The sequence below is a fragment of the Varanus komodoensis genome, unplaced genomic scaffold (assembly GCF_004798865.1).
Source record: "Varanus komodoensis strain SLA01 unplaced genomic scaffold, ASM479886v1 scaffold12, whole genome shotgun sequence".
In the NCBI taxonomy this organism is placed as follows: domain Eukaryota; kingdom Metazoa; phylum Chordata; class Lepidosauria; order Squamata; family Varanidae; genus Varanus; species Varanus komodoensis.
In genome coordinates this window covers 10,479,448-10,493,460 of record NW_025335349.1, presented here as the reverse complement: position 1 = coordinate 10,493,460, position 14,013 = coordinate 10,479,448, and the positions used below count along the sequence as shown (strand labels likewise).

General features: G+C 35.7%; 1 protein-coding gene across 3 annotated transcripts in view; it reads right to left on the bottom strand.

The window, feature by feature from the left end:
- Positions 1–14,013, bottom strand: part of BCKDHB (branched chain keto acid dehydrogenase E1 subunit beta) — a 69,332-nt gene that overhangs the window by 9,951 nt on the left and 45,368 nt on the right. The window contains exon 10 of one of the 3 annotated variants that reach the window (XM_044421642.1): positions 3,147–3,295. The exons of 1 other annotated variant lie outside the window; for it this stretch is intronic. In XM_044421642.1, coding sequence (XP_044277577.1) covers positions 3,155–3,295 — 141 coding nt within the window. In that variant the 3' untranslated portion in view covers positions 3,147–3,154. The remainder of the gene's footprint in view (positions 1–3,146; positions 3,296–14,013) is intronic. One more of the 3 variants, XM_044421643.1, reaches the window with a different exon arrangement.

The following is a 14,013-nucleotide window of genomic DNA, read 5'->3' as shown; positions in this document are numbered from 1 at the left end:
ACTCTGAAACCCATGATTTTTTTCTAGCATTTCAAGGTTATTTGTAAAGTACGCCAGACCTTACAGAGGTTTGCCCTTGCCAGGTTTAGAAGTCATGGCAGCCTGTACCTGGTGAAGCTAATTATTATAATTAGGAAGTCTGTGGCTGGCACATAGAAGAGGACAAAATAAGCTACCCTGAGATCATGAAAACTGCACTTCTATGGCCTATTGCTGGCTCACTTTCATGTGTGCTTGTTGGGACATGAAAATCTGATGCCAAGTCTTCAGTTACAGAGCTGCCTGGCAAGAGGAAAAAAACACTCATTCCCTGACCATTCAGTGATAGTATCTCCCCTATTACATCCCGAAATGCCACCAGTCAATCTACTCCTCCACTTCTTGGTCTCCCCCACACCCTCACGTTTAGGGACATTTGCAATAATGTAATTGTTTAAAAAAAAAACTTCAGGGAGGTGTGCAAAATTTAACTTTTTAAAATGTTTACTTTTGTTGTGTAAATTCATGAAAATGCAGTAGTTAGTGCATTTGCACGAAGCTCTCTGCTGATGAAATTTTGTATTAGAAAATAAACTATTCTGCTAACGAACAGATTGGCACTAGCAGAGTAGGCTGCTGAGATGGTGCCATAAAGGCCCACGGAATACATTGGAGGAATGGACAGGAGGACTAGGAAGGCAAGCATGCCACAACCAACCACAGAGCAGCTGATGGTTGTCAGAAATAAGCATGGGTCAACAAGTGAACAACTAACCACCATCAGCTTATTTTCAGGGTAGCTTGTTGCGACATGCAAACTGACACAATCTTGCTCTTGAAACAAAATCCCCAATTCTGTTAAAAATAGAAAAATGTACCTAATTCCAAAGAATGCAATACAGACCTAGTTCTCAGAACTGGATACAGCAGTAAACCTGAATGCACCATTTCAGGCTGTTGAAGGATCTGCATGATGGGCTGATCCGCCTTTTCATCATGTCTCCATTTCATTCCCCTTACTTCAGTCAGCGTATCAATAACTACATTGAAAGCTTGGGCAGGGATCTGCCATGACATTCTTTGTAAAGCTCCCTTTACAAAGATGGTAGAACAAAATAGTAACAGAAACATTATTTCTTGCATATAGAACGTTAAATTATAGAGAGCATGATTGTTGCTTAATCTTTCTCCTGAAGTACCATTTTTCTATATGTAGAAATGGTTTTCTAGCAGAGAAATATTCTATCCAGTGAACTCTCATCTGCAGTCGCTTAAACTGATACAGTCCAGATCCACAGTTACTACTTCATCTGCTGTTTTAAGACATAGTCCACAATTCAGCTGAAGTGTTCCCCAAACACTCCTCCCAGAACAAACAAAATCTTGTCAGTAATTTGCACTGCCATGGATATTATTTTTCCCTGCTCACAAAATGGATGGAGGGATTGCATCAATTACAGATGTTCTTCTCAGGAGAACCCAAGCCTAGCAAAGAAGCTTACAGAACTCTCATAGCAAGTTCCCAAGTTCTGTGAATTAGGATCATTTCTGCAGGTATGACACAGACAAGTTTTCAGTTGTTTTATTCTAGTTCTCCAAACATTTGAAGAGGTTGAAATGTTCAAAATAGCCCCTCAAGTTATGGTGTATTTCTCTATAAAAAAGCATGTAAGTATAAAAATAGGAAAAGTATTTCCTGAAAACATTTATAACTAGGTACACTTAACATGTGGCATCTAAAATTTTGCATGGATTGCTGGTGTGAAAAATGTTTATAGCATTTTGTTCTTGGATTGGCGAGATAAGAATTCAGGCTACTGTTCACAATGAAGCTTGCTGGTTGATTTCAGGCCAGTCACCTTCTTTTAACCTAACCAATTTCATGGGTTCCTTTGAGAATTAAAAATGATAGCTCCAAGTATACTGTCCTGAGTAAATGTTAAAAAAAGGCAGGGTGAATAATAGTTTTCATGGTTATATCAGTAAGATAAATGGATGAGTATCAATATGTAATAAAAACTGGAGAAGTTGTCCAGTTCACAATGAAAGAACTGGCATGGATTAAAAAATATAGATATTAATTTCTGGCAACTTTTCTAATTTAAAAATAAATCGTGCTTAATAGATCTGCACAGCATCTGGCAAATTATATTTCATTCTACATAGGTCTATACAGACCATTTGCTAAGGATTAAAATCATCTCTTGCATTTCCAGGAGAGAAAACTCACAACTACAGTTTTTCCTCAGTACAACAGCAGCAGATGGTAAATACGATTTGTTCCCTACACTGGATTATTTCAAAGGAGAATTTTAAGTTATAGCTGCAATGCTATGCTTTGGATATGAAAAGGAAAGAATCAGAGTCATGTAGGCATATTGTTCCCACAAGTGAAAAATAAGAAAAGCTGCTCATCCCAGTTGAATCCAGCTGACAAAAAGTCAGCACCATACCAAGATACCATATACACAGTTTATTTTTGCAGCTATGTAGTATTTTTTTGTTTAGTAAAGAGAGCCTTTCTGGCTAATAGGTTGGGATATAAACCTAATAAGTAAGTAAAAGATAAAAGTGCATTGACATAATAAAAGATAAGAATAATTGTGGACTGACATTGAGTATCAAGAAAGTTTTTAAATAAAAATATCGATTTCAATGTGATTTGAAAATGGTAATGATAAAAGGGGAAATATATTACTTACTACACACTTAATATTGTAGTAAGAGAGAATTTGGTGTTTCAATTAGCAGAGCAATCGGAACAAAATTCCCCGATGGTCAAAAACATGAAGATACCTACACAGAAATGACTCGGAGAGACAAGTGAGACAGTGAGGCCTTTTGCATAGATTTAGAATATTTTCTAAATTAAAGTAAGTACAATTCTTGTTCTAATTCACAACCAAAATCTCATCCATAGTGGCTTGCCATTGTTTTCCTCCATCTGGATGTTAAATTAAGGCATATCTGATACTCTGTTGAATAGGCTACACAATATTAGGCATGTTTACTTAACAGTAAGTCCTGCTATGTTCAATGAGTCTTATCTCTTAGAAAGCTTGTTTAGGATCAATCATAACTGATCTTTGGTTTTAGAAGATGACAGAATTTAATCTTAACATTTTATAAGCTTGCTCCAAACTATCTAGACAGACTCTTTTTCTCACCTACACGATTAATAGTTGATCATTTTCCGAAGGGCATCATAACATTTCCATTTGTCTGGGATATAGAATGGCTCAAAGATGTGAGGAAATGGAGTGTCATAACCACATACTCTTGAAATAGGAGCCTCCAGATTCAAGAAACACTCTTCCTGTTTAAATATATATTAAAAAAAAAAGACTGTGAGTAACGGTGACAATTTCAAAGGATACTTTGAATATTTGTTGAACTGTGCCACTTTGAGAGTCCTAAAATCTGAAACACACAATTGACCGATCATATTCATTTCCGCAAGATAGAGAACACAAAACCAGTCATCTGGATCAGGCCGAGGACTCATCTAATTCAACATTCTGTTCACACAGTGACCAAGTAGCTGCCCTGGAATCCCACATGCAGTACCTGAGTACAACAGCATCCTCCCACACATTGCCCAGCAACCGATATACACAGGCATATTGCTCCTGATGTTGAAGGTACCATATGGCCATCAAGATCCATACCCAGTAGAAGCTATTCAAAAGTAGTACAGTTTTGATCACCAGGTTCTAAAACAAACAGGAGGATGGCTACTGCCATCTTGCTCTGCTTTTATGTTTCCAAGAACATCTGGAGAACTTTTGTTGCTGACAGTATTCTGGACAAGACAGAACTTGGTTCTGATCCAGGAAGGCAATTCTCACATCCGTATGCCTTACATCTATGTTGTAGTAAACTACAGGCAGATTTTACTTCATATAACTAAACAGATATTTCAGGAACAAGCAATTTGCATTTCTTAGGATACACTGAAAAAACAAATCAAGTAATGTATGAGTGAATATTACTGCATGGATATGTAAATTCCACATGCTACAGAACTGCAACAGTTCTGAAAATTAATTCTAAACATTACATCAGTTCAAGTTAGCACTCAAAATTAGTAAAACAAGCAGGTGTTAAACATTTGTCTAGTTAGGAACATTGATCTTTTTTTCCCTTTCCTATTAAGCAGAAGATTACAAAGCCAATTCATTTGTCTAATCTCAGGGAAATTTATCCCTTTCTGGAGCTAAGAGCCTTTGGAGAGGTCAGTACCAGGGTAAAAGATTGTCCAGGAACTGCTCTAAGCTCACTAGAATGATAAACAATGGGATACAAATGAAACACGAGGGATTATTCCAAAATAATTCCTTATGTTTTTCCTCGATTGTAAATCTGTCCTAACAAAAAGTGCAACATTCTCATTTTTCAAGCAACTACCTTTATTACTTTAACCTATCCCTTCCCTAAAGAGTGTAAAAGCCCTAAGGGAACATATTTATCTTATTTTGTTCTTCTTCCTAGTTTATATGAACCATAAATATGATTAGGTACTTGAAAGTCAACATTTTCACACCTGCAAGCAACCTTTTTTATTCTTTTTATTGGTTTATATCCATATAGATTTACTCATGTATCTAAGCCAAACAGTTTATGTGCTGTCATTGTTATTCTTTGTAATCACATGCAGGGAGTGTTTGGATGTCATACTGAGTCTTCAAGTTTGGTTACTCTAGAACAATGATGGCGAACCTTTTCGAGACCGAGTGCCCAAACTGCAACCCAAAACCCACTTATTTATCACAAAGTGCCAACACTGCAATAAAACCTGAAAACTGAGGTTTTAGTTTAGAAAAAACAACTAAAGACGATGCTGCAGATTCAAATATGCCAGGGGGACAGCACAACATTAAAAGAATCTCAGTCTCTTAATTAGAACATTTCTTTGCTAAATCTTTGATATTAAATTTAATTTTTTCATAAGAATACTCAAAGCTAAAATCTTTTTTAATAAAAATGAATCTATTAAAACTCACAGCCAGTCCAAGCAAATACATATATATCCTTGGCAGTGCACTGACCAGCCATGCAACTTCTCGGATGAGTCATGGGTAATGAGTTGCAGCTTGTGACGTCATCGTCTGGCGCCACTACTCCCTTCCGAGCATGTGCATGGCCCCTATGTGCACTGTTATCCGGTGCTCGGCTGCTGGGGCGATGCTGGGGCAACTTGGCTCGCGTGCCGACTGAGAGGACTCTGTGTGCCAGCTGCAGCACGCGTGCCATAGGTTCGCCACCACTGCTCTAGAATCTTGGCTTACCATTTACTGCAGTGTACTTGCAAGTGCTGCCATTTGGCTAAACATGGGCTTTAGATCCATGATTTAAATTTGAGATATACATATATATCACAACAATAATACAGCATGATGTGCAAACCTGGATCTCTGGCTTGTCTTTCCTTCAACAAGCCAGAAAAATCACGAATTACTTCTTTGGTTTACTGGGGGAGACCCAAGCCAGAGGTTCACATGTTGCACTTGTAGCAGGTAAAAATACAAGGTTGATTTTTCACTTATTCATAACAGAAATCGGCAGAAATAACAGCTTATTCACCCTGCTATATTTATTTATTTATTTTTATTATTAAAACATTTTTATGCCGCCCCATTCGCCGAAGCCTCGGGGCAGCTTACAACAATAAATTAAAACCACATAAATTAAAATATACACATTAAAATAATAATAATAATAATTTAATATATATATATATGTATATATACACACACAATATAAAATAAGCTGCCCTGGCCAGATAAAATTCAATAGTATTAACATTTAAAATGCTGCTTAAATAAAAAGGTCCTCGCCTGGCCATAATCTAATTTATTAGATTTCATGGCTTTTGTCTAACTAATCCTGCATCTCAACACAGCTATTTTCATGCCTCTCATATAACCATATCACAGTTTTAGTAGGGTGTTCCCATTTCTCACATCAGGAAAGTCCTCTCACAGATAGTTGCCTATCACTTATAACCACAAAGAAAGGCAATGAAGCATACAGTAAAATGCCATATTTTGATGAACAAGAGGTAAATTAACTCTCTCTACCTCTATTTGCATTCTTTATATTGGAAATTACAAATGAAAAGAGCCTTAACATGTACTTCTAACCCATTATTTATCATGAGATGTATATGAAGAATGTTTATTTTATATTGGATATTGTTAAATTATATCTTGATCACTGCTATTTATATTTTTCAGCCTACTGTAAATCCAGCTATAGAGGGGGAAGTCTCCTTTTAAAAAATCAGCTCTAAGCATATGAGGCTATCATCTGTTAAGCTTTTTTAATTATACTGATACAATCTAATCAGAGAACCTCAGATAATCAGCAAGTCAATGAAAGCAAATTAGCTAAATATTTATGTCAATGTACATCTGTTTTTCAGAGGAATATAACACCCTGATGTTTGCCTTGGGAGTACTAAAATACAGTATTTACAGCACCCACCCTCTGCAACACACTCCCAACTGATGGCAGACAGGTATCTAGAATATTAGAATGTGCATTTTTAGATGTCTCCGTAAGACCCCTTTCTTTACTTGAGGTACGGCCCAGACATATTCTTTTAAGGTTCACAAACCCTTATTGTTTAAAAGTAGACTATTCATTTTACTCTCAAACCTTATCGTTAAATTTTAGAGTTAACATTCTTATGCTTGTCACTCTCTAATATATAAGTTCTTTAGATGTTCTCCCTTAGATTAGAAGGATAATATGGATCATGCAAATGTTCACAGATAAATAACTCCCATGTAGTTGGGATATTGCTTAAAGGACACTCAGGTATTTACAGTGAATCTAGCTGTCTAAACAACAGCATTCAGCAGTCAGTTAAAGATACTTGACCTTCAAAGTTCCCTTGGTAAAACTACTCCTCCACCGCTTCTTTCTTTGCACTACTTTGATCAGTCACAGAGAATGTACAAACACATCAATGGCAATTCATTTCCTTTGGGGTTAATGAAGTTCAACACTGAGCCCTACTTCTCCTTTCCCATTTATGTTAGAAGGGGAGCATAATCTGTGTCTGGCTAGGTCCAGACAAGAGACATTCCATGGATAGTGCTTGCTTCTCACAGTTGTCACTATCTGAATATCAATTAGGATTTAAAGACACTCTACTGAAAAGGCACTAGACAGCAAAGAAAGTCTGTGACTGAGCAAGGTTAAGAAAAAGAGCAGTCTCCCACTCTCTCAATCAAAGTATACTAGCTCAACTTATACCTCAACTTTTCTTTTTAAGAGAGCAATATGGAAGGCAAAAAGAGGAAAAAAAAATAAATCAGTGAGGTGGGTGAGGGAAAATGGAAGAACCAAGGTGGAGAAAGGTGAGTATCAACAAGCAGCATGCAGAGAAGATTGCCTGACCTACCATGTTTCAACTTGTGCTCAAGCTAGCTTCCTTCCTTCATCAACCCTCATGCCAGATTAGCCTTCCTGTTCTCGCCAGCTGAGGGCCATGGTTGTGCAGCCCTGCCCTGGAACAACACTATGTCTAGCTTTCCAAGATGTTTTGGAAAATTTTAAAGGATGGCTCATTTAGCTGTCCCACTGTGTAGGAGGCAGGCAGGCCTGAACAGTGGTGAGCCTACCAAGGCCTGATGATGTCAAGATGCCAATCTGCACCTGCACAGCACCCCACTACCCTTCAGATTTCCATATAAGTATATGTGTTTCTGCCATTATTTATGAGGTCTGCTCCTAAGGTTTGTTCACACAAGAGCTTGCTGCACTTAAATACATCATTTAGGACTGAACAAAAAGCACAAAAAGCATGAGAAAAATGAAAGTACCATATTACTTGGGGTCTGCACAGCACATTATTCCTCTGGCATGCGTTGCACCCACCATAAACTCCTGTCACACTCCTGAGCACAAGATCAGCACATTGAAGTATGTGAGCATGACTTTATGCTTATGACAAAGCATTCCAGGTGACTACTTTAACTTGATACAGAGGGAAGAGAGACCTTGCCTGCTTTATAAAGACACTTTAAAAATGTATCCATTTGAGATTGTAAGTATGTATAGTCAGCTTCAATACAGCAGGTTTAGATTTCAGATTAATTCAAAATTATAATTTTCCTAGATATTTTACCAACACTTTTTCCTTTCAAACAAATAAAAAATATATGATTATGCATCCTTTCCCAAATTTCATTTAGTTTCTCTCTGCAGTTAATAAAACTGATTGATATGATTTTGTGTTCTTGCTTCATAATATCACTTTTAGTTTCAGCTCCAGCTTTAGAACTGTATTTTCTTTTTACCAAAAATATCAATGTGAAAACCACATAAAATCAGTTCTGCTGACAATGTGAAATGAAATTAGAAAGAAAATTGCTACTTGTATACTTCAAGTCTATAATGAAAATGCAGTTCATAATAATTGAAAGTATTAATATCTGCTCAGCAGAATGCAGCATACCCACACATTAAAAAATACTGAAGCAGTTCATTCCAAGGCTGTCTAAAATCTTGGCAGCAGTGTTGCTGAATTGCAACAAAGGTTGACTGATTTTAAAATCATCACAATTTCATTTCCAATATGGGGATAATAACAGTACTAACCTAACTTACAGGATTGCTGCAAGGTTAACTGAGAATATAGATGTGTAGCATATGGCACCCTTCTTTCTCCAGCTCCCCATGCAACACGCTATTCTGTTTCCAAGTGTCCCTTGCTGCAGAGAATTGTGAGATGGAAAAAGTGTGTTCATATATCAGAAGGAAGGGATACAGCAGCTATATGTATATGTTAAAGGCTACAGCTATACAAGTATAATGTATCCTACATTATTTTATAGGATATGGAAATTAAAATTTGTGTCTATAATCCTATGCAAGATGAAGAGCACTGGATGGAACATTTTCAATACCTGTTTATACAATGTTACGTCTGAAACAGGACTTTATGAATTAATAAAGACTGCTGCTGCAGGAACAGCAGTATATACTCCTGCTCCTCCCCTCCTACACCCTAGAACATTTTTCTTCCAGCTTCCCATTCCCTTTGTGCTTTTAAAACTGCTGCACAGCTGTATTATATATTAGTTATTTAACTTCTAAACATGTGTATTTATGATGACATTATCTAGAAAGTACCTTCTGTGTGATCTCAAGTACTCCCCACTGGTTTCATACAACAAACTCTGATCTTTGCCCTTAAGGATTCCACATCGTATTCTGCTAGGAGAAATTAATCTGGTGCCCTCCAGATGTTTCAGACTTCAATTCCCAGAATGCTTGACCATTGGCCATGGTACCTGAGTTGTAGTCCAAACATCTGGAAGGCACCAGGTGGCCTATCATTGCTTTGGGAAAAAGAACAGATTAAATCAGAAGTGACTTAAAATTCAGCAGGACATGTGCATAGAAGCAGGGAAGAGCCAGTAAAACCCAAACTAGTTGTAGCAGATAGGTGTGCTAGTCTCAACTAACTATTGGTGTTAAGGCATACATGCTTGCAAGAAGAGGTACATGGAAAGAATGGACTATCATTGCACTAATTGTCATGATGTTATTTGCAAGAAACACTAATCTGCCTGTGTAAAATATTGCTGGATGGATCCAAGCATACCCTTCCACTGACAGAACCATCCCTTGAGCAAAGTCTAAATTAGTAAGGGAGACTAAATTAGTAAGAAAGCACACCTCATGTACTACTTATTGTGCAATGAATCCATGAAACAGGGAAGAGTTAGGAAGAAAATGACAGACTTAGTCCCTCACAATATTCTATAGTTCGCATAACAGTTGCAACAAGTTCATTTGAAAATTCTGCCTATGTCCCTCTTCATACTGATAATCAAGTTAGTTGCCGAAAGAGAAATCAGCCATGCTGAAAAAATGTACTTTTATACTTTCGAGGCTAACCATACCCTTGATTTACAGTGAAATCTGAATACTGTAACACTAGTGGCGTACAGGCATCTGGTAATAAGCTTGTCAATTTAATATAATCCCACAGACAGTGACATAAAGATTTTATATATTTTCAATTTTCTACCAAAATGTATTTGTAGGGAAAACTAGCTTTTACATAAACAGACGTATGGTATTCTAACATGCACATTTCTTAAATGAAATGTGATACTAGCCTCCTCTTAAGAATACACCATTCATTGCTAGCCACCCAAGGGGCCTTCCAGGAATTAATTACAGAAACTTAGGCTTGCAGATAGCTCCTTTGTGTGACAAGACTGAACAGTAAAAAATTGGCTGCATTCAGATGGAAGGCCAATCTTTAAATACTTTTAGGATGCACACAATTCAGCTTTCCAATAAAAGCATGGGACTTTCAAATTATTTTCTTTTTTTCAAGTTCACTATCCGAGCTGTGTTTGGACTCTCATATATGCAAGCTGTTTCTTGTATTGCTTTTGAATTTCACTCATCCTGTACTTCAGTTACCCTGCGAGAACAAATTATAAAACTTCCAACTTGACCTTAGGTGATAAAATAAAATGAAAAGTTCAAAATTATGTATTTTCAGGAACAGCTGAATTCCTCATAGTAATAACAAAAATCAGATGCATTCAACACCTGCTTATTTTATTTTCTATTTGTCTCATACTTTTTTATAAGCTATAATGCATTTCATAAATAAACTGCATTTCAACATAGCTTTGGATGGTTACAACTTTATATATTTGCTAACGTTTGTTTGTTTCTGAAAGACTATAGTGTTTTTAAATGCTACAAAGGTGAAAATGAAAACAACACTACAAATACTAAGCATTTGGAGAAGGGTTGTTTTTTAAAGAAAACATAAGACAAATTTCTGTATGCTTCATATATTTGCACTGGAGAAATCTATTCCACACATTAAAGATCTATTTATACAAAGCAGATTTTTGTTCAAAATTATTTTCCTCGATGCTTTGATCACATTTTCATTCAACAGAGTTTCAACTGAATCTTTGATATAGTAAACTGTAGATTGTAAAACAGAGTCCATTCAAACACATGTGTTCTAAAATAAAGAATAATACTCTTGCTGAGCTTTGATTACAATTTTCAGAGTCTTGGGTACAGAAAAATATTTATTTAAGAAAGTGATAGAGCAATCAACTCAGTGGGAGTTATTTTTACCAAAAGTGTTTATATTACATGCCATTTAATTTAAAATGTCTAATATTTAACACATGATATTTATATCCTAATAGCTTTAAAGTTCTAAAAATGTGTTTTGTTTTCTAGTATTAACTTGAACATGTGAGAATAATTAAATGCACACAATAATGTTTCACATGCTCTACCAAATGAAATACTGAGTTTGTTTGAAGAAGAATTCAGTGGAGAACAGGAATTTCCTTTCAATAAAATGGAATGATAAAAGCAATGAGGAAGGGTACGTGCAAGGTTAGCGCTGAATTTTTTCCTCTAATTTATGGCAAAAATTAAAATCCTAGGCTGGAATCTGATGTCCTATCACACACATTCTATCACAATGAAAATCAGTCAGACTAAACATGCAAAAGTGAGTGCCTGAATCCAGTCTGAAATACCTTAATTTTCATGTCAAACATGAAATGACTAAACAATGGTTTAGAATAGCATGTGAAGAACAATTTCCACAGCTTTGGAAATGCGGTTTCAAAGTTGATACATTTAAGTTGCAGTCAAGTACATTAACAAGTGCAGTTTTCTCCTAGGAACTTGAAAAGCCATGAACCTTTGGCTCAAACATTGAAAGATATGGAGTAATATGTTCATTAATTTATTCCTAACCTCATTTTTGTAAAAGGAGTATCTGATCATTCCAGATGTTCTGGAAAGTTACAAGTTAAAAGAAAACTAGGGAGACTAAGCTAACTAAATGCGCTCTGTGAGAAAAACAATCAACACGGAAGGTATTTGGTTTGTTATCTAACTGTAGGACTTCTGTTCACATCTACAGTATCATTGGAGCATTATTCTACAGTGGTTTATATATTTCCAAACTTATGATAAAGCAACAAATTAATAAGCAATAGCATATTAAAATAACACAATGTAGATTAAAGGGAGCTATGTAGGAACTAAACACTGCAGAGCCAAAAAACTGCAATGTAAAACGCCCAGAAACTCATGTCCGTCAAAAGGTTTTACTGTGAAACAAAGTACAAAAATAACACTTCTGAAGTTCAAATGCCTCTTTACAACATACCTGCATATGAGCACATACATGATCATTAAAAATGACTTGATTTATATTGTCACTGATTAGTTTTCTATAGCTAGCCGCACAGAGCATTCTTCTATGCTTCACTGAACTTGTTAATATTACACTAAATTATATACATCAGTTTGAATGATGCCGAGGTCCTGTATTGGCAGAACTCACCATCAACATAAGGAAATGGATTTCAAATGTGCAAAAGACATTTTGAACTCCTTTTCATAAAGTGTTTAGACCTGACCAAATTCTAACATTTTGATTTTCTTAAGACTTGCAGTCCTGAACTATGAAAAATTACTCTTACAGAATTTTTGTAAAAGTGAATAGGATTTGAACCTTATATATAACAAAATGGATACAGATTAGCCAATAAAGTAATCACATCATTTAATGTTTACTGTTATACTGAAACTAATTACAGAAAAGAATAACTATCAGGTAACTAGCTCTTAACAAGACAGTGGTTTGAGAATACATTTTTAAAAGGATTCAAAGTGCAACAATATCAGAATGAAACTAATTAAATCACCAGTTTTCTTTTTTAAGGGAAGCTGTAGACGTATTTTAGCAAACCATTTCATTCTTAATGAAAGACCCCAAAAAACATTGTCCACAAAACCACCACTTCAAGCACTTTGTTTTATATGACTGTTTTATAGCTAAAGCCTAGCTGCATTAGATTCCTTGCACATGTGCCTTAAAACATGTGAAACATCTGAAATAGACTGTGCTAATGGGTGGACAGTATTCATTTGTAAAAAAAAATGTATCTTGCATTTGTTTTAATCTACTATCCCACAAGAAGTAGATTAATCTTTGTTCCAGTAATATATGTAGTTCTCAGAATAATCTACTATAATCACTGTTTCTCTGTTCACACAATCATACCTTTCATCTAACATTTTATTTACAGTATGGATGCCCCAACTTGGATATTGCTGCACTTTCCTAGAATAAAGCACATGCATAGCCAATGATTCCATGCACGCACAGGGACTGATGCTATATCATTGTTTCAGTTACTACACCAATTCTCAGACCTCTTCAATTAAATATAAAGTTGGAACCTATTCTGCTCCATTTAAACGTGGCAAAGTTAACATATTTAAACTATGTTATTCTTTTGGAAAATAAATGAAATTGTAATTATTATTAAAGAAAGATATGCGTAGGAACATGACAGGGGACAAATGGGGATAATCAGTAAATTGAGATGCCTGAATAGATGTGATTGTGGGTAAAAACCCCAACATCACATACATTTCACAATCATACTAGGTTCTCTTTATAGTTCTCCATCCTCCATCAAAATGGAGAGCTTTATTTAAGAAGCAGTAGACAATTTTTAAAAATGAAGATGGTTTTTGGCAGCTTGAGCCAAAGTTGAACAATTATTTGAGTACTATTTTCTATTGATTAATATCTCTTTCCCTTATGGAAAATGGGTTTCATCCCAAGACCTCATGACACAGCAGACCATGGATTCAATTAAAATTAAGTCAGCGGGTTTGCCAGATTTCTATCTGAATCTATAAATCTGATGCTGTGCTATTAGAAATATGCTACTTAGATTTAAAAATATACTTAATATTATGATGTCCATCTTCATCTTTATATCACGCATATGCTTTTTGGAAAACTGCACTTTTCTGCATGGATAACTTTAATCCTCATTTCTTTCAGTGTATGGAAGAACACTTGAGTTTGCCCACAGCCTAAAAAACAAAACTGTGGCTGAAATATTCATAATGTTTTGTTTTAGCACAACTTTCATTTTGGCTTGAAAAATGACACTGTGTACAAGCTGAAGAATCCAGGTCAAGATTAACAGC